Source organism: Festucalex cinctus, chromosome 2, assembly GCF_051991245.1.
Source record: "Festucalex cinctus isolate MCC-2025b chromosome 2, RoL_Fcin_1.0, whole genome shotgun sequence".
Lineage (NCBI taxonomy): Eukaryota > Metazoa > Chordata > Actinopteri > Syngnathiformes > Syngnathidae > Festucalex > Festucalex cinctus.
In genome coordinates, this window is record NC_135412.1 from 39,984,324 (window position 1) to 40,007,018 (window position 22,695).

The 22,695-nt window shown below is 37.6% G+C and overlaps 1 protein-coding gene across 1 annotated transcript in view; it reads left to right on the forward strand.

Annotated features, from left to right (window-relative positions):
• Positions 1-22,695, forward strand: part of mtor (mechanistic target of rapamycin kinase) — a 94,805-nt gene that overhangs the window by 50,434 nt on the left and 21,676 nt on the right. Inside the window, exons 31-38 of the mRNA XM_077515078.1 lie at positions 2,042-2,142; positions 2,577-2,692; positions 6,960-7,037; positions 8,603-8,710; positions 11,068-11,193; positions 12,732-12,863; positions 15,956-16,071; positions 21,816-21,933. Coding sequence (XP_077371204.1) covers positions 2,042-2,142; positions 2,577-2,692; positions 6,960-7,037; positions 8,603-8,710; positions 11,068-11,193; positions 12,732-12,863; positions 15,956-16,071; positions 21,816-21,933 — 895 coding nt within the window. The remainder of the gene's footprint in view (positions 1-2,041; positions 2,143-2,576; positions 2,693-6,959; positions 7,038-8,602; positions 8,711-11,067; positions 11,194-12,731; positions 12,864-15,955; positions 16,072-21,815; positions 21,934-22,695) is intronic.

Here is a 22,695-nt window from a genome sequence, read left to right on the forward strand (position 1 = left end):
CATATTGACGACATGGCCGGAAGAAAGTGAAGAGCAGTTGAACATGATTTAGGAGAGGCCACCCCATGACATTAGGGAGAAAGCTACGTGCCAAAATTAACTTTGTTGGCACCACTTTGCAGGTTCATGAATGAAGTGAGTTTACAAAATGGTTTTTGCATGACACCTTTAAGCAGTTATATTGTTTATTTTGTTAAACTGACTCACTATAACATTTTAACCTATGACCAACTCAGACACTTCCTTACCTACTGTATTGATGTACAGTACATTGTAGGGTTGCACAATATATCGAAAAAATATCGACATCGCGATATTGGCCTATGCAATATGCATAGACCATGCGAAGACATGCAATAAGTTTGATATGGCATTTTATGCTTTTATATGAATTTGACCAGTCAGACTGTCAGGTTTACCTGTTTGACATTTAATAAACATGACAAAAAAGGAGAGAAGACACTCAGTTCAAAGCTCGCGAGAAGAGAGGAGAGGAACTGACTGATACAATTGCACTCTCTGAAAAAATCCCCTCCACACCCTCTCTTTTTATTTTGTTTCCACGCCCCTAGTTCCATAGGTGTTCCAACCCTAATAATGCAACTGCAAAACATAGTTGGAACACAGTGTACTTAACGAAAATGTGCAGCTGCCATCCAATAGTTGAACATTATCGAGAGGTAATTACAATTAATTAAGAATATATTGAGTGATTATTTTGCCGCATGAAAATAATGTAATTCTTTCATTAGATAATAAAAATGTCATTTCTTTAGGTACATGTTAAATATCGCAATAATATCGATATCGCTATATTCAGGAACTATATCGCATATCGCATGTTTTTCCAATATCGTGCAGCCCTAGTACATTGTATTTGAGCTGTGTTTAATTGCATCTCTTGCATTAACCCATCAGATGGAGAATGGTGTCACTTGGTTTCCAAACCTGTCTCGCTCTCTTTCTGTTTTTGTGCGCTCCTCTATTTCTCATTCTCTTCCACGCTCGCTCCAGCAGACATCCTGTATTAGAAATGTGATGATTTAGTCTCCAGTAGGACAGTCTGTCCAGCGCTGATTGTTCCTAATTATTTTGGGGGTTGTGGAATGTCCTGCTATAGGTGGTCATTCTTTAAGAAAAATGTATTGTGGAATGTACCGCGATAGGCGCATCGCTAAGACAATTGATTTTAGCAGGCTCTTTATTGGAAGTTGCCTTAATTTGAGATGTAATGAATATATGAATGAAACATTATAATGTAAAAAAAAAAAAAAAAAAAACTTAAGCCATTAACATTCTCATTCAAGAGCCAATACTTTACTTTTTTAATTTTTTTAAATCACCTGCATTTACTGAAGTCAGAAGATAGCTCATGCAAATGCAATAAGCCCTATGAAGTAAGTCATTGTCAGTTCATATCTAAATTATAAATGGAATTTGGCATGGTGAAGCGAGCATGTTTGCCTCACAGTTATAGAAACCTGGCTCAGATACATCCAATTTATCTGGATCTACACTAAAATGAAATGGTTTCTTCTTTGGTCCATTTCACACCCCTCAAATAAGCTTTGTTGGAGTTAACTTGGCAGACCTCCACCATGACTGAACAATCTAATTTGACAGTCGTGATGTGCCTGAATGTTGTCATTGAGATTTATGCACTCTTCACAGCAAAATTGAGGAAAAACGTTGCATTGCTAACCTCGTTTAAAAATTCCTGCATCTGATGTACGATCTGGAAACCATGCTACAATTTAATAGGTTATTATTCTATGTGCGATCTTTTCACAAGGTTTTGTACAAATTCGATTAGGTTTTATATTGTGGATAAAGCTAACAAACTAGCCAGTGCACAAAATACAATTAAAATGACCTCATTGACAGACTGGTCCTTTAGATACTTGATACTGTACTTAGATCCCCTAGAGTCTTCATTTTCCAAATTGTGTGCCCTTGAAGGTATTAAGAGTTTTAAGATTTCACAGTGTTTTTATTGCATATGCACACTTAACCATGCTGATTTTTATTGTTTTTTTTTAAGGGGTCAGTTGCACCAGCAGTGTTGTGAGGAGTGGACTCTTGTCAGTGAAGAAACCCAGGCCAAGATGGCTCGTATGGCTGCTGCGGCCGCTTGGGGACTAGGTAATTCGGATACTTTTTAATTAATCACATCCACATAAGCTCTAGTAAAGATTAGCTAACGGGGAGTACTTTTTTGTGAATTGTATGCATTTACTAGTAGAGCTGTGGACATTTCAGCAAATGGGTAGCTGAGTGATACAGTGCAAATGAAATATGAAGATTCGGCCCCTCGCGTAACATGGAAGTGGCCAACCACAATATTGACATAATGCATAATGGTGGAGGAAAAATTTGCCACTGTCAAAGCGCATCACTTGTGATTTGTGTTCTGTGGCTTTGCCTTAAACCAACAAAGCTGTCTATATGAAGGCTGTCTTTACCGCATATCATTTACAAGTCATGTTTGGTGTCCTTTGTTATTTAATTATCGGTTAGCTAAGGTGAAACGATCATCACATTTTGATTGTTGACATAATTGATTGTTTTTCCATCAGGACACTGGGACAGCATGGAGGAATACACATGCATGATCCCAAGAGACACACATGACGGTGCCTTCTACAGGGCAGTGCTAGCCCTGCATCAGGACCTGTTCTCATTGGCCCAGCAGGTATGTTAGCTCATCATTTTTTAAATACACCCAATGGAGTGAACTTCCACCGCCCATTTACAGTACTGTGCATTAAGGCTGTATTTTTAGAAAACCTAAACACACGCCATGGGAATGCACAATGGCCTCACAGTTTCTGGAATCTCCATTAGTCTTTTGAGCAATCCACTAAAAGTCTACCTCATTGGACAATCTACTACAAAGGAACAAAAATGTCGATGTATATTCCAGACTCGATCAAATTTCCTTATTGCCTCATTATCTTCACAAGGGGTTTATTTAATAATGTGATACCTATATAGTGTTGAAATGTTATGTAACTTGCATTTGAAGCTTTAAATCATCATTTTCAGGCTCATGCAGTTCACAGCCTGTTCCTTTCTGCAGGGTGTGGCGGAAGATAGGATATAGTAAGAGTCCTCTATTTGCCGGACACTATAACAACATGCAAAACAAGCTGAATATACACATGCAGGTTAAGATGATGGAGTGAAGGGGCTGCAGTGTTGCAGCTGAGCAATAGGGGGATTTGGTGCGGTACCAAATGCAAGAGGCATCTGTTTACCAAAAGGATCATTCTATGTCATTTCATCAGATTTCTGTCTTCCCAACTGACAATCACAGAATTTCTTCGGGATAAAGAATATAGTACGTATATACATTTGATAGGAAAAATCTAAATTTTTGGTCTCTTCTATCAATTGTTCTCTCAGGAAAAAATATTGAAGCAATTTTATGTTATTTTGTAATCATTCTCTGAAAAGCCATTTTAACATCTGGAAAACTATTTCACCTGTAGCCTTGAAAATGTCTACAATCAATGCCTGTCACCAGTAGCCTCCAAATTTGGAATGTCAGGTGTGAGGCTCCATTATAACATCTCCCAAAACCTGGCTTGTCAAAATTTAAAGAGTGTCTGAGCTCCCAGTTTTACAGATAAGACTTCTATCACTTCTGCCGCTATCTAGAGTGTCAGCTTAAACATTCTCCAAGATATGGATTCTCTTGGATGATTAGTTTCATAGGTATTGTGGCTCAAACATGGAAGTAAACTAATGTTTGCACAACTTCAGAGCCATATTCCAAAAAAAACTGACAAGCCTACGAAAGGTTGAAGCCATATACGACATCTTTCATGATGCACTGGCTTCAAATGGCATTTGTGTAGAAAATGCATTTTATCTTCCCAATCAGTTCTGTTCATATTGACACTCCATAATGGTACAAATCCCCCACTTAAGCTTGCCGATCAAGCTGTGACTTTATGTACCGGTATATGATGTTTACTGGTCAGCAAGGCCTGTTTGAACACTAAACCAGGACCAAATGTGCTTTTCAAAACAAGTGTTTGTGTGAACACAGCCATAAAGCTTCTCTCTATGACCTTATTTACACAAAACTTGGTAAATGATATTGTTCTATGTATGTATTTTTCGTATCTTGAACCTGTAGCCTTCTATCCCCTAAGTCCATATCCTTGGAGCCAAGTCCTCAATTCAAACAAGATGAGCTCATTGGAATAAGTTGCCAACAGTTCTAATGAATGCAAGCTTCACCGTTGACAGAAGTAAACACCTGTTCCTCCAATTACCTGGGATTCATCCACCACATCCTCTTTTCACTACAAAGCCCCGACTTGCTCTCTGTGCTCCCTCAGCCCTCCCCGCCTCATTCCTCTATAGATTAGATCCAGGTGGGACCTATAGGATGCAGCGTCAGATGATTAGGAAAAGCTAACATTTTACTCTTACTGACACCAAGCCACTCAAAATGAATAACGAGCAATGAAAAGCAGATGGAGCACCGGTGAAAGCATAAATGTCAGCATGAGCTCATTCTAGTCCTCCGGATGTGATTCTTAATCCTCACACTTAAATTCTCTTGATTTCATATGGGCTGGTTGTTTTGCTGCTCAAGCAGACATGCTCGCTGAATCCCAGAGGGCTTCTGTGTCTGTGAATTGTTTGGGGCGACTTTGTAAATTGACTGTTCCAACAATGATGCATAGCCACAGCAATCCCAGGGAAGTAGTCTTCTGTAACAATACAGATGATATAAGCAGCCATCTATTGTGTATTTATTTAATCTAGACACGTTTTAATCTTTTTAGGGACAGACTTCATAGGTCTCTACTGAAGGTGATTTGTCCCAAACCATTCATAAAGCAGCACACATACCATACTTTAATGGTATATTTAATTGTATAGTAATGTCAGAGGAACCACTTAAGGGCATATAAGCATAATATTTAAGGAATAGAATAGATTGGGTCATATTTTTATGTTGCCTATAGCCAGACCCTGCATTTATCAGGAGCCGTCTGGGCTGCACAAGTCCAGTGAGGGCCCCAGTGCAGGAATTCAGGCGTATACAAACTGTAACTGAGGCTGTAAAGAAAAGGCCTAATTGTCACTGCTTCACCATTTCTCTCTCGCAGTCTCTCATCTTGTTGTGCAAGCCTGCACAGGTGTTTTGGCACACCAATCTTCCTTTCCCTCCCCGTGAAAAATATTTACTGGTAGTTGGCCTCAAACAGCTGTTTGCCCTGGCTTGTGAGGACTTCCTCGGGCATGGGCCATCATTTGAACCTTTTTCTATTGACAGGGCCACAAAACGTCTTTTTTACAGGCAACAAAATAGTATTAATTAAAACGGAATACCATACTTTGGGCATGACCATGTTCTGATCCACCACATCTTAAAAGATTGATTAAAAAGTTTTGATCACCCTACAATTGTTCTCGCATTCTCTTCGTCAGAAGCTTGTACTAATCAGATCACAGCATTTGAGTCTTTTGCTCAGGTTACACCTGATCAGTGTTTGGGCCCACACAGCATTGGCTCCCTTTCTGCACACTGAAACAATTATTAGCCTAAACTTTGTGGATGCATAAAAAAAATAAAAGATTATGAGCAAGTAAAAACAACTTGGTTGAATTCAATAGCGGTTTGTGGATAACTTTCACCACCATACATCCATTAGTAACTGTAATAGCAATGTTTTAGTATCATTTTGTAAAAAATAAAGCCAATAACTCACTCTGACAAGGTAAATGATTCATATCACTTATATGCCTCCCACATTAAAAAATAAATAAATAAATGAATAAATAAATTTAAAAAAAAGCTATTGACGCAAGTGTAACAATAAATTAACCACCATTAAGCGTTAAACCAATAAAACTGACACGTATGATGTAATCTTACTAGAAACTTTGAATGTTAGTCTGGTCACTTTATCTGGTTTTAGTCTTGTTTCAAGTTGAATTCCTATATATTCATTACAGTACTCTTTAGATACTGCTTCTAAAATTAGTGAAAAAAAAATTCATTCTTGTTTCATTAGTGTAAATCTGTAAATTTAGTAAATTATTTACACTGGAGATTGAATAGAGTTTTTAAGTACAGCTGTGTATTCTTCCTCTCTTATGAATTACTTCCTCCCTCCCTCCCTCCCTGCCTCCCTCCCTCCATCCATCCATCCACCCATCCATCCACCCATCCATCCATCCATCCATCCATCCATCCATCCATCCATCCATCTTCTGAACCGCTTGTTCTATGGAACACAAATTGGTGAGGTTGATCCATATTTCATATTGTCACACACAAAGCCAAAAGATGGTCACTGAATTAAGAGCATTGCACAATAGCTAAAGAAAAAGCAAAACACAAGTCCTTTGATGCACACTGAATTAAGGGCTTGCACAATAGTGACATCCTGCATTGCAGTGGTTGGAACTCAGATCGTTTGCCCATATTTTGAAATGTATTTTTTTTTTAATTTTTAACCCCACACCACAGGCTGTGTGTCTTCCACGCGGTTGCTTTGTTCATTTTATGTAACACCTACCACGTAACAGCTCATCAAACTGCTTTGCAGTATGCGCTGGCCGAAAGTCTGAGTCAGACTGCTGGTTCACTGTTGGCAACCTAACAATGGTCAAGTGAGCCTTACCCTGCTTTCCTACATTCTTGACGTATTTTAACCAGGCTGCAGTCCAGTACCAGTTGCTTTGTATGTATTATTATTTTAATGGCACACTACAGAATCAGTAACAAGCACTGAAACTTTTGAATGAATTCAGAAGCTTATTCATAGATAGACATTAGGCATGCGTGCTTTTCAGTGACCCTGCAGGTCCAGTCTTACAGAATATATTTTCCTATTTAAGACTACTATTACAAACCAGCAGGGCACATTTTTTGTGTGTGAGAGCATTGTTGTCAACGTCCAATCTGTAATTGCACTGTATTTGTTTTGCAGTGCATTGACAAAGCAAGAGACCTCCTTGATGCTGAACTGACGGCCATGGCTGGAGAGAGCTACAGTCGAGCCTATGGGGTACATTCATATATTTTGTAAATATTACAAACTTTTTTTTTTCAACAAGGTTAATCAGCCTGAGAGTGCTCTTGAGAATTATAAAAAAATATATATATTTACCCACTTCGTGAGAAATGCATTTTAAAGCTGAAAATTAACAATAAATTATATTAATTCCTAATTGTTTCTATGAAGTTCTGTTCTGTTGGTGTGTGAAGAGTGAATATGCGGCGGTGCAGAAAGGTTCTAGGACTGGTGTCACAAAAAAATATATTGCAAACCTAAACTACAAACTTGGAGTTGTCCTCTTCCCTGAGGCCACAGTGGCCAATTAGTACATCTACAAAGCGATCCTGCGGTGTTCGCCTTATTTAGTGTGCAAGAAGAGGTGAGAGTTGTGGAACAAGTTGAGGACAACTTGTGGCTGCTGCTTCATCATAACACCTCGGTATATTTTTTGTGAGACCAGTCTTGGAACTTATGTGACCCACCTCGTATAATGAGTTTAGCGATTGACAAAATCCAGCAGGGCTTTGCTTGCCACCTCCACCCCAAAGTGAATTAAAAGAGGGTTCCCCTGAAGTTTGAAACCATGCCCTGGAATAGCACGTTTCTGAACGTAGCCCAGGGCATAATGGAAAGGACAGATAGCGTTTTTGATATCAGAAAACATGAAAAAAATAATAATAAAAAAAAAGTCACCCCACTCACTTTGGAACAACAGGCGTAGGAAATGCCGTGCATTGACCTAATCACAGACCTGCGCAGCCTTCACTGTAACCATCAGCGGTTACGTTCAAGGCTCAAGTGCGGTCCAAAAAAATAGTGCGATTAATCTGCGTTAATACGTGATTAATGTGACAATTTTCTGTGATTAATTAATCTATTAACGCTTTAACTTTGACAGCCCTACTTTAAATTCTTACATCAGCTCATTTAAGTAGTAGCAAACAAATTAATCATTCATGTGACTGATCGCTGCTACCCACACAATATAATCTTAATCAGTAAATCATCTCCAGCTAATTGTTTTTTTTATTTATTCATTATTATTATTATTATTATTATTTATTTATTTTATTTTATTTTATTTTAATTTTTTTTTTTTACTTTGTTATTTAGTTTTTTACTCTTCATGATGATGGTCGACCGCATATCACTGACATATATTCTTTAGTTTTTTACCCTTATTTGGGATTTGTCCTTCTGGAATTAATGTTGCCCCCTCAAAAAAGCTGGTTAAGTACACTTTCAGGTAATCCTTTAATGCTTGCTGAGCTGAAGTCTTGCCATTTGAACCATGAAGTTGTTTGTGATTAAAAAGGCCTATTTTGCACAAAATTATAGTTAAATACCAGATATGACCACAGGAGTGTACAACTTCTCTAGAAGTTCCACAATATTATGTGCCTTTCCAAAAAGCTGATGTGTGTAACTGGTAATGTCCATGCGCTTGCGACGGCCACACATGATCACGTGACTATTACATTGTACATTTATGGCATTTTTGTCCCCATAAATTAAAATGCTTACATGATGATGATTAAAATGCTTACATGAAAATGTGTTCATGTGTTTCCCAGGCAATGGTGTCGTGCCAGATGCTGTCAGAGCTGGAGGAGGTGATCCAGTACAAACTCGTGCCTGAGAGGAGGGACATCATTAGAGAAACATGGTGGGAGAGGCTTCAGGTAACCTCAGTCTTTCACCATGATGGATGGGAGCGTGCACACACATGAAATCATGTTAAAGTATCTTAAAGCAGATGTTAAAAAGGCTACAGCTGCTGACAAGGGCAGCATTGTATGCCAAACATCATACAGTTTGTACGCACGAGGATACACGAGTAGTTTCCCAGCCAAACTTTATAGTCGCGAAAGTATCAGGAAACATGGCACGCTCTTCTATCTCTGAATCGGAGTTTTGCATGACAAGTTAATTTTTCTCAATCTTTGTTTCTATGCAGCCTGGTATTGCAACGTTGATATGATGGGTATTTTACAAAAAATCTGTTATTTTAATTTGGAGAAATTATAAGAGAAATTTACAGTCAATTAATCAATTACGTTTTGCTATACTTGCTAATGAAATTGTTTTTAGCATGGATCTCTGTTTTTTTTTTTTTTTTTTTTTTAAACAAACCTTAAATAGAGAGTAGCATGAGAAAATTATAGGCTAATAGAAAACAGTTGAGCCTCAGGCCCAACTTAACCATTTAATATAAAACGTACACACCACATAAAACAAAGCAGTATAACAGTATAACTATAACAAACTTACTTGTTCTTCTAAAGAAATATGAGAATGTCAACATGAACAGAATGATTAATAGAAATGTGTGTGGGGAAGATTATATAAAAATGCTGTTTAATGTGCAAATTCGTATCTAAATCATTCAAACGTAACTTTCTTTTAGCTATAAAAGTACGTAGTATTTATTGGTGCTAAGAGTTGTGCTCACTGTTTTTAATTTATAATCTAAGTGTATGTGATCTGATGTTTCAATTGAATATCAACCTGTTTTCTGTTTTCGTTTAGTATTTATGAAAAAACAAACAAAAAAACCCCCAAAACAAAACAGGATTGTGAGGGACGGTGTTGTTGGGTTCTCATATTTGATCAGGGAATAATTACGTTATTTGAGTAGGAGTTTGAATGTGTCTGTTGACAAAGGTTGGCTCTTCACCAATATTGCTTCCAATTGAAACACAGCTTGTTTCATCCCAGTCAGTTTTCTTCTCACGGTTTGGAATGACACCTGGCAAATTCCTTTCTGTGACTTTTCAAAGCTTTCAGGCCTAATAGTTGAAAAGAGAGCATTTCCAGACACGCACGGTAAAATAGAAGTACTCTTGATCAGACTGACTTTTTTTCAATCAATCAAAAAAAAAAAAAGAAGTGATTTGTTTTGGGAACATGTGAGGGCCACGCGGAGCAAACACACGGACCTTATAATGCCAACACCAGAACTGTATGGACAGACAGCCTTTTTTTTTTTTTTTTTTTTTTTTTTTTTTTTTTTTTTCCCCCCCGATCATAATGATTCGTTTGGGACTGATCTCACCCATCTGTCAAATAGTCCCTGTCCTACTCCTCATCTATGCCTTCTATTTTATTTTGTTTAGAAGTAACCTGCGCCGTAACCTGTAGGCGACTGTCATGCGTTATTGGTTTTCCAGACGTTTGTTTCTGTCAAGTTGACTCAAACTTGTAAAAATTGAGATCCCCTCAGAAACTTTGCCACAACAAGGTTTTTGCCCATCTCTAAAATGGATAAAAATATGGTCATCGCTTTATTGCAAGACTTAAAATATTGAGTTACACCGTTTTGCTCTTTCATACAGAAAGAAGAATTTATAATACTGCCTTCCTCATGTAAATCATGTCTGAGCAGAGGATGCCAGCTATTAGTTCTTGAAAATGCATAAAAGATAACCCACAAGTATATGTCTGTTTTTTGTTCTGGCGAATGGAACTACACTCACATGTGGGTGTGTTGAAAATGGCAATAATAGGCTCTCTTGTGTATAATAACATATATATGATAGGAGTAGGTGCCTTGCTTTAAACCCATTAAGGCCGGGAGCGCGCAGACGCGTTTCTACCGTTAAAGCCGGAGCGCTCCAGCGCTCTTCTCCTTTTAAATCCGGAAGAGCGGATAAGTCATTTGGTTTTGTTTTGACCAATTCTTGGTCTATTTAGCCGATGAAATGCATCAGAATATACACAAGACGGTGACGTGGGCCTCGTAGCATGTCCTGGAATTTTATTTGAGCATTTATGGCTTACGCAAGATTCATGGAAGTTATGAAATAAAGACGCGATTGACGACGATGAGGCAGGTCAAGTCAAGTCATGTCAAGATATCTTTATTTATATAGTGCTTTCAAAGAATTTCCAGGACAACTTCAGGTTTTCGGGGGTGACTCAAAAGTCTCTCATAGGTTTTAGAGGCATGTTTTGCCAGGCGCTTTAGGCCTTAGTGGGTTAAAGACAGGAACAAAAGAATATTTCATCCCTGTTTTTTTTTGTCTGTGTTATCTCTCAGGGTTGTCAGCGCATTGTGGAGGACTGGCAAAGGATCTTGATGGTCAGGTCACTGGTGATCAGCCCCCATGAGGATATGAGGACGTGGCTGAAATATGCCAGCCTCTGTGGCAAGAGTGGACGTCTGGTAAGTATTTTTTCCTGGAAGAATCAACACACTTCTGTATTGTGTAGTCACATTAAAAAAAAAAAAAAAAATGTAGCTTTATTTGCCACAAACAGTGGAATACCTAAAAGCTCTTTGGTTGGTTTTGCAATATGCTTCAGGTCAATGTCCATCTGCACTGTGAAGCGCTGTCCAATAAATTCTGAAGCGTTATGAGCATATAATACTGAATTAATCCTGCTGCTTTTGTCACATAATCAGTAAATACAAAGGAAACAATTTCACGACAGCCATACATGCCCATACCACCACCATGCTTACTGGTGAGGGAATAATCTTGTATTTTGGATCACAAGCTATTCCATTCCTTCTCCATACTTTTGTCTCCTCGTCACTTTGATACAAGTTGATCTTTTTTTCAATCTGGCCTTCCTGTTTTTGATTTGGTTTAAATGATTTACATCTTGAATGAACCCCAGTGAATAGAGTTCACCAGTTCTTCACCAGTGGAAGAATTATTCGGTTATTTTACCACAGTCATTTCCTGTGGTCCTCTGGGTCTTTTGGTGTTGCTGAGCTCACCGGTGCGTTCTTTCGTTTTAAGAATGTTCCAAACAGTTGACTTGGCCAAACCTAATGTTTTTGCTAGGTCTATGACGTGTTTGTTTAGAATAGATTCTTCAGCCTAACGATGGCTTGAGGTTCAGGGTTGATCTTGGTGTTTGGATCTGACAGCAAGTTGACAGTAACATATTACAAATAGAAATAGCATACATGATATGAAATCTAGAACTTTTATCTGCTCCTTTTAAATGGGATAATAAGGGAACAACACACACCTTACCATGGAGCAGTTAAACAATCAATTGTCGCATTACTTTTGGTCCCTAAGCAAATGTGAGTGAGACAAATATACAAACTGCTATAATTGTTACACATCCTGTGAAAAATGAGTGGAATGATGTATGTTATTTAATCTACTTTCACAAATGCAAATGTGAAGTCTGTAATTTGCAAGGATTTCAACTTTTTTTCAACCTTTTTGGAAAATGGTCAAGTGGCAAGGGACTCTTAATCGGTGTTTAAAAACAGCATTTGTGGATACGCTCATCTCAAGTAATTTTCCATCTTTTGCCACACTGTTATTCTCATTGATTGCAAAGTATTGCAATCAGCCACACGCACACACACGGCACACAACATGCTTGAATGACAACATGCTTGAATGACTAACTGTGATGTAACTGAAAGTGAAAGCAATGGCAAGCATCATGGGGAATGTGAATACAGTGTGTTGGAAAAACTGACCCAAGTTCTAAGTTTTTTCTCCTTTTTAACTTCTTTGCTTCCCAAAAGCTTCCTAATAGCTTTTTGGTGCCCACTTCCCTAAAGTTGTGTCATGGTCGTTATATAATGAAAGTCTGTATGGTCATAAGCCCTATCATTTTTTCCAAAATGGCACACAAGGTGTGTGCTTTTACTGTCTATATAACCTTCTTCCTGATATTGCTTAGATGCATTTGCCCATTTTTGACTTTTTCGCTCCCCCCTCTGTCCAGGCTTTGGCCCACAAGACCCTGGTTCTCCTTTTGGGTGTTGACCCCTCCAAGCAACTTGATCACCCGCTGCCCACAGCCCACCCACATGTCACCTATGCTTATATGAAGTATATGTGGAAGAGTGCCCGCAAGGTAAGCAAAAGCAACCTCTCTTTTTGCTCATCCTTCTTGATGGAAATACACTAATACAAGGAGTTGGAACTTTCAAGCTATTAGTCTTGTGACCACTTAATATTACTTTCGCACATCCTGTCTGGGCTCGGCCAGTTTCACTCTGCATGTCGGTCTAAGGCCGCAGACATTTATATTTCCATCACAACTGTAAAGACAGCCTGTAACATTAGATGTGCATGAGTCAGTCGTTCAAGAGCAGTGGTTTATGATTTATGATGTAAAAGCTGGATAAAAAACATTTTTTTTCCAATAAATTCCTTGCAATTAAAGTCCTGCAGGGAAACGTTGATTCACTGGAGAGGTGAGACTTTATTTTTTTCCCTTGTAATTTCAAATTTAAAACAAAACCAAGAGTAATTGTTTTAAATTTGGCAAATAAGAAGATATTTAATGTAGTTGTGTGTATTCTTACAGAAATTATGTCAAACTCATTTTTGTTATGGGCCACATCATTACTGTTTCTGTCAGAGTGCCATTACGACTTTGAAACCATATAAATATTTAATCGCCTCATCATAATATTACATATACACAAAAAAAATGAATGCAAAAAACAGTTTTGCGATCTGAAGTCAAGGATAGTAGTTAATAAACAAATGTTGAAGTTACAGTAAAGGAGGGTTTGATATAAAAAAAAAAAATGCTTGTAATATCTCAATGTTATTTATTACTAGCTGTGTGCACAACTCCACAGAAGATGATTCCATAAGTTTCTTGGAAAATGTGACATGGTGTGATTCAATGATGTAATGATTGTAAAAGGTAACATTTCGATTTAGTTGGATTATGTTACAGTTTTAGCTTTTGCCATATTTCTAAATTATTAGTATTAGTGTTGTTCCGATACCGTTTTTTGGCTCCCGATACCGATACCCAGCTTTGCAGTATAGGCCGATACCGACACCATGCCGATACTTAAGTTTTTTTTTTCCCTCAAGATGAAAAAGCTGTCCTGCCATTGGTTCAGTGCATTCAAGGGCAAATAGGATATCTTAGATCGGCATGCAGTGAACATGTCACATACCAGTGAATGTCGTGCACCAGCAAGACGCAAGATGCTGCATCCAAAATCCTATATTAGCGTTGGAATTAATGGTATCGGCATGTTACTTGTGAGTAGTCACCGATACCGATACCACTATTTTAATGCAGTATCGGCACCTCTGCCGATACCAGTATCGGTATCGGAACAACACTAATTAGTATGCAACATGTAAAAAAAACTCCCCATAGCCCAAATATCCAAATTAATTAAAAGAAATAACAAATCTTCAGTAACGTCACACCGATTAATACCTGGCGTGCATCTCTCATAAAAGATGATTTCACAGCATCATAAAATGGTGTGACAGGCCAGAGTTTGACAGGGGTCTGGCAAATTGAAGAATGAACTCAACAAGGCATAATCAATATGGATAAACTGATTAGCAGACTGATTGTTACATAGCCTTGAATTATTAAGTATTAAATATAATTATATAATTTTCTTTTGATTTATTCATTTATTTATTTATTTATTTATTTTTTTCAAATTTTAAAAACTCTATTACTGTCGACATTTGTTTGATTATACATTGTTAGACACTGCATTCCTGTTAAATTTGAGAATGAATGAAAAGTATGAAATATTTGCTGTGGTAATTTATTCTTCCCTTTTTGAGACTCTGCTGCTTTGCGCAAATATTTACACCATAATTAAAATTAATTTGAAAACTAAATAAATACATGTATGTTTGGGAAATATGTGCATAGGCAAATTCCACAAATGAAAAATAAATCCCAATACATCAGACTTTGTTCTTCCCCTTTTTGCTTGTTTAGGTGATCCCACTTTATGAAAATGAGCAAGAAGACTACTACACCTCACTTTGCTGTTAAAGTTTTTATTAGCTTTAAAGACTCAAATATAATCACTCAATTCATGAAATAGTCTTCCTGGAGTACGGTACTTTACATACTGTCTGATTTAGAAGTTCCCCCCACTTTGCAAAAACATCTAATGTTAATTTAAATTAAGTGTGTGTGAATGACTGGAAATGAGTCCAAGGTGTACATTGCCTCTCGACCAGATTACGATGAAATGGACTCTTGCTCACTTGTGACACTGAGAATGATAAGCAGTAAGTGAACGGCTGTTCTTTGTCAACTAAATACAGTTCAGTTTATAAAGAAAGTATTTTTTAAATTACAATACAGTACATTTCCCATTGTTTTTTGCCCTGTTCTCTGATGCCGTTCTATCGTTATCTTTGTTTCTTTGTTTGATTCAGAGTGACACTTAAAGGCATAGTTCGGATTTTTTGACATGAATCTCTATTTCATCCTCACCTCCAGTCTGTGCGATCAGCACTGAGTTACCCCTGACAGCGTTCTGTGACACGAGTTCTGGTCCAGTGTTGGACGAGAAGAAAATAGTCCGGCGAGTTGGCTCGGGTCACCTAAATGAAGCGTTTTTCTTCTAAAAACAATTTGTGTTCAAAAGAGTGATACATTTGCATCACAAAACTCCCTCCTGAAAAAAGGTCTGACTCCATTACGGCCGGGCACTATTTTTCTGTTCATTCGTATCACTACGCGGTGCCCCGCATACAGCTAATAGATGCGCACTAATTTACAAGTTGTTTGTCTTTTCAAAGACGGAAGGCGGGCGGATCAGCTGTCTGCAGCGCATCTACCAGCTGTATGCGGGGCGCCACGCAGTGATACGAACGAACAGAAAAATAGTGCGCTGCAGTAATGGAATCTGACTTTTTTTCAGGAGGGAGTTTTGTGATGCAAATCTATCACTCTTTTGAACACAAATTGTTTTCAGAAGAAAAACGCTTTATTTACTTGACGACAGCCAACTTGCCGGACTATTTTCCTCTCATGAAAAACCGAACCAGAACTCGTGTCACAGAACGCCGTCAGGGGTAAGTCAGTGCTGATCGTACACACTGGAAGTGAGGATGAAATTGAGATTCATGTCTAAAAATCCGAACTATCCTTTTAAAGGCCAGACAGACCCCCACGCTCATTTCTCTGAAACTTTTCATTTTGTGCTTCTTCAGATTGATGCCTTCCAGCATATGCAGCATTTTGTGCAAGGGATGCAGCAGCAAGCCCAGCATGCTATTGCAGCAGAAGACCAAAAACACAAACAAGAGCTTCACAAACTGATGGCAAGGTTTGTCCCCACAATCCCCCCCCCCCCCCCCCCCCCTCCATTTTTTTATTTTTTTTATTTTTCTTATTTATTTATTTGTATTTTATTTTTTTTAAACATGGTACTTTACTATACAATTCCAAACAAATCTTTTTCCTACTGTCATTTGACTGGCTTGTGGTTTGCTCATCTGTATGTATGGAAGATGTTCAGGAGGCATACTTGAGATAACTGTTCAACTCATTTGTGTCAGTTTCCTTTATTTCCATTGACAGTTTCTGTCTACATTATTAATGCGGTTTGGTGTGCCAACTGTCATACATCCACATCAGCCAAAAGTCTAGCTCAACATGCTCATCGAAGGAAAATATAGCCTTGTGTTTTTTCCTCTTTTATAAAGCACCTTCACTTTCATTCCTAGGATATTTTTTAAGATGAGCCAGACCTTTTGAGTTACTGAATAGTAAATGTTCGCAACGCAAAATTAGCCCTTTTTCACACGCTATCATGCACAGCCACTCATCAGCATCCCAAACATGGCTCTATGCTATCAAATGTCACAGATTATGGGGTCTCCTCCACAACACTGTCGGTTTTTCACCTTCACCTCCCACTGAATGGTTGACTGACAGCTCTGGCAGAAAGCTGCAGCTCACTGTGGGAAACCATGCATAGCATGAAATCTTTTTCAAAATGTTGTCAGCTTAACGGCAGCTCTTCAAAAGCGTGACATTCCGATGGTCTTCCTGTGTTGTCAGACGGTGATTACAGAGATGTGATTCATATTAATGGAAAATGGAAAGCAAAAACCTGTTCTGAATACAGTATTACTTTAGATAGAGATAATACATCAATTCTAAATTTCCACACAAATATAAAACAGAATTGGACACTGCAGTTATAAAACATTGCACCTCAACAAGTAACCACGTGTACCGTGACACTGGATTCCTACTTTGTAATATGCAAAAGAAAAGCAAAGCACATACATCTGTGATCCTTTCATCACTAAACACAGCCCTTGAGTGACAGACAATGTAATAATGGCTGTTAGATCAAATTCTCAATTGTACGATTTGGGGGGAAATTCAAGTTCTATAGACCATGTTTAAGACATTTAACCACTATTGAAAATTATAAAAATGTTTTGGAAAAGTTTGCAAACTTAAAAAGATTGACAATGAGCCGTCAAACCAACTCTTTAAATAGCTCAACCCAGTATAATAAAAGCAGTCAATCCTCAAATAAACTCTCTATTTTTTTGTATTTATTTTTTTGTACTAGGGTGTAATTGCACACCCACTACAGTAGGTGGCAGTGGTGCACTCATTGTCAGGGTTTGTGCAGGGAGAAAAAAAATGGTGAAAATAAAGAGGCAATAAAAGAGCTATGTTAAAGTTATTCAGACTTTGTTGTAAGTTGATATATATTTTCGCTTTTCTTTATGTTGTAAATTCCAGATGGGAACTTTCACCAATTCTTTTATCTTTAATGCTCGCTATACTAATAATAACAACTAGGAGACTGTCATTTAATGGATGCCAGATAGATTGAGTACACAGCTGTGGAGGCTATTCTGCTGGATACAGAAGAAGGTCTAATCTATTCAAAATGGTCTCTACTCTTATACTGTCTTGGCCGCCCGCCCACCCACATGGGGGGCAACTCAACCGAACCCATGTGAAGATGTGTGACCTGATGGTCTTAACTAGTTTCAACTGAATAAGTGTGTCAAAGTACAGATAGATAGGAAGTCGCCAAGCCCCAGGACAGGTCACAGCGACACAACGGTCTAGCTCAAGTCACCTATCTAATCATTAAGAGGCTTAAGCTATTTTTTTTATTATTTCTAAGTGTTAATAAGGACACGATGTTATGCAATGTTATGGATTCTGTATCGGTCCGTAGTGGTGAAGAAAGAGCTGAGCCAAAAGGCAAAGCTCTCGATTTACCGGTCAATCTACGTTCCAACCCTCATCTATGGTCATGAGCTGTGGGTCGTGACCGAAAGAGCAAGATCCCGGATACAAGCGGCCAAAATGAGTTTCCTCCGCAGGATGTCCGGACTCTCCCTTAGAGATAGGGTGAGAAGCTCGGCCATCTGGGAGGGACTCAGAGGCGAGCCGCTGCTCCTCCGCCTTGAGAGGAGCCAGCTGAGGTGGCTCGGGCATCTGGTTCGGATGCCTCCTGGACGCCTCTCTGGAGACGAGTTCCGGGCATGTCCCACCGGCATTAGGCCCCGGGGATGACCCAGGACGCGCTGGAGAGACTGTGTCTCGGCTGGCCTGGGAACGCCGTGGGATCCCGCCGAAGGAGCTGGTTGAAGTGGCTGGGGAGAGGGAAGTCTGGGCTTCCCTCCTAAAGCTGGTGCCCCTGCGACCCGACCCCGGATAAGCGGGAGAAGATGGATGGATGGATGTTATGCAGTCATGTACATAAAAAAAAATTAGACAAATGATTCTATTTAGTTGCGGTAGAGAGTTGGAGGGCTCAAAATATTTTTTCTTCCTCGGGCTTGCCGTAATAGCAAATAATTGAGAAGCACTGATTTTAGTGCAACCAGATCTGCCCTGAGTTCCCTTCTGGCTCGGCATCTTGCACAAATACACAGACATGGATCATTGCTTCTTATTAGTCACACATCACAACAGAGAAAAGCATGACAAGTTTGAAAAAAGACCTGGGCTATTTTGGAAAACTCTTTTCACCTTCCCAAGAGGGACACTGGTCTTCGGAATGCATGCTAGTGGCAACAGTATCTTGTCAGACAATGACTGGCTTTCTTCAGACAAGCTGACACACTTTTAAAGAATACAGGGTGGATGTGCCGTATGAGGCACAACCTGGCTCGGCCCGACACTGTCCACACAATCACAACAGACAAATCCTATCTAGTGTGACTAAGCTCCATGACCTGGCATCAGCAGTCCAATTCACACATAGTTCTGACATCCCCTAACGTCCACACACCCCCTGCTATTTTCCCAAAAGTCAACCTGTTAGACATTTGCCGCAGTTTTACGAAACCATTTGGCATTGGCACGTGAAGCATGCCTGCATGGAAAAGTGCTCAGGAGAAATTACATAATCTCCATAAAAACTATTTAGTTTAGGTATTCTGCAAATGGGCCTGAGACTCTTGATCGAATGGATGACAACACCATGTGTACCAAGTTCTCAGTTTGACGTGTGAATTTTTTATTCAGCTTTTGCCAAACACCAGTACTTTGCTTGTGAATGTCTTACCATCCAAAGCTTGATGGATGAAGTGCAATACAGCAGAGTTCCTCGTAACTGAAGAAAAAGCAGTTTGGATAATTAAGGAAACCCTCTGGATGTACTCCCAGAACCTTTCAGCACATATGTGAAGTTTTTATTAGCGAGAGATTTAAAAAATGCCCTCTTGCTTCTCCCAAAGTCAAAACAGAATTAAATTCAATAAAATAAAATATTTCATTCTTTAAAAAAAAAAAGGGGAAAGAAAGAAGTGAAACATATCTGCCCCTGATTAAAAATTAAAAATCAACACAAAATGAACGACAATCAGCAGTCAAGATGCTTTTAAGGTAACAAACAAAATGATTCAACAGCATGACCTTGTGCTATATACATATATATCCATCCATCCATTTTCTTGACCGCTTATTCCTCACAAGGGTCGCGGGGGGGTGCTGGCGCCTATCTCAGCTGGCTCTGGGCAGTAGGCAGGGGACACCCTGGACTGGTTGCCAACCAATCGCAAGGCACACAGAGACGAACAACCATTCACACTCACAAGCATACCTAGGGACAATTCGGAGCACCCAATCAACCTGCCATGCATGTCTTTGGAATGTGGGAGGAGACCGGAGTACCCGGAGAAGACCCACGCGGGCACGGGGAGAACATGCAAACTCCACCCAGGAAGGTCCGAGCCTGGACTCGAACCGGAGACCTCAGAACTGGGAAGCGGACGTGCTAACCACTCGACTACCGTGCCATATATATATATATATATATATATATATATATATATATATATATATATATATATATATATATATATATATATATATATATTTTATATATATATATATATATATATTTTATATATATATATATATATATTTTATATATATATATATATATATATTTTATATATATATATATATATATATTTTATATATATATATATATTTTATATATATATATATATATATTTTATATATATATATATATATATTTTATATATATATATATATATATTTTATATATATATATATATATATATATATTTTATATATATATATATATATATTTTATATATATATATATATATATTTTATATATATATATATATATATATATATATATATATATATATATATATATATATATATATAAACAAAGTGAGAATCTGCCAAACCCTTTTTTCCGTCTTTTCACTGGCCCCAATCCTCCTCCATAGAACCCTCTTTTTTTGTTGTTGTTTTTTGGTTCTACCATAGTATAAAATCATATATATATATATATATATATATATATATATATATATATATATATATATATATATATATATATATATATAAGGGGTGTTAAAAAAAGAATCGATTTTTTGTTTTTGTTTTTGTTTTTTTGTTTTTTGTTTTTTTTAGGATTCACACCTTGAGCATGGAAGAATGTTATATGAACGGAACATTAAGCCTTAATATTTTATTTTAATGCTGTTCAAACATGAAACAGATTACAACCTCTATAAGACTGAAATTTCAGATAAATAAATAATACATTTTCATATAAATCTTACACTCTACAAGCTTACTGATTAGTATTTTCTAAATTTGAATGAAAAAAATCGCAACAATCGACTTATAAATTCGTATCGGGATTAATCGGTATCGAATCGAATCGTGACCTGTGAATCGTGATACGAATCGAATCGTCAGGTACTAGGCAATTCACACCCCTAATATATATATATATATATATATATATATATATATATATATATATATATATATATATATATATATATATATATATATATAGTGGAAAAAAATAATAATATATATATATATATATATATATATATATATATATATTATTATTTTTTTCCACTAATTGAGCTTTTATAATTTTTTAAAAATACAGATTTAGTTTTATAATCCAGACTGTTCCACAAACTGACACCTTGAGTTTAAATACTGTACATCGTTCTTTTTGGGAAAGATATCTTTTCCCCTTTATTTGTCCTGACTTTCCTTTTTTTTTTTTTTTTTTTTTGATTTTCATGTTAATTGGTAAAATTTCATGATGGGCTTTATACATTATTTTGAAGCCATTAAATTCCATCAATTCATTGAATTTTAAAATTTTTAGTTTTATAAATAAACATATATTGGATTAGTGTGGTCTCTGTATTCACATCCAAACATGACACGAATACCACATTTCTGTACACTTCAATGCAATAGGTCAGGTATGGAACAATGAAATATGTAACAATAACAAAGCATTCTTTTTCCAGAATTGGTTCCTTTTTTGATCAACTGCCTTTCGTGGTCTGACTGTCACTTATCACATGTTTTAGAAGCTGCAACATTATAATTATGATCCTCAATAGTACCATTTTAGTGCTCATGCGGTCATGTAATACAAGTGCATATAAAACTAAATATGTCCCTTGTTAAAATAGCATTTTTTCCTGACGTAAAGGGGGGGGAAAAAAAGAGACTGTTCTTTATGAATGCAATGATTTATGGGACCTTTTTCTTTCCTTTGCACAGATGCTTCTTGAAACTGGGAGAGTGGCAGCTGAGTCTACAGGGCATCAATGAAAGCACCATTCCCAAAGTCCTGCAGTATTACAGTCGTTCCACCGAGCACGACCGCAACTGGTACAAGGTCAGCTCCATTCCTGCTCTTTACACTTAAAACACAAGAATATGGATAAGTACTTTAAGATTTGGCCAAAAACAATATTGAGGTCTAATAGTGATTGTTTTTCCTTATTTTTGTTCATTGTTCACTAAATATTGTTCTACATTATTTATAGCGTATATTTGTCTCATGATAAATATATTTTACATGAAATCAGGCTGCTTGTGTTACCAGTAATAACAACACACTGATCTTAGTCAATTAATGACGAATTTATTATTGTGAGAATGTACAAATGACAGGTTTTCTTGTAAATTTAGAGTACCGTATTTTCCGCACTATAAGACACACCGCACTATAAGGCACACCTTCAATGAATGACATATTTTAAAACTTTTTCCATATATAAGGCCCTACAGTAGAGTCTGGGGTTACGTTATGCATCCATTAGATGGTGCTGCGCTAAAGGGAACGTCAACAAAACAGTCAGATAGGTCAGTCAAACTTTATTAATAGATTACAAACCAGCTTTCTGACAACTCCATTCACTCCCAAAATGAATAAACAGCTGTTTTATTATTTTCTCTGAGGTAAAGTATTAGTATTAGCTAGCGATCCAAAATGGCGGGATCTTCAGCACATGCGCATCACCGATCGTGCAGGGTCACCGATAGCGTCTTGACAGCGAGACCTGTTGCGGCTCAATATTGATCCATATATAAGGCGCACTGGATTATAAGGCGCATGGTCAGCTTTTGAAAAAATTTAAGGCTTTTAGGTGCGCCT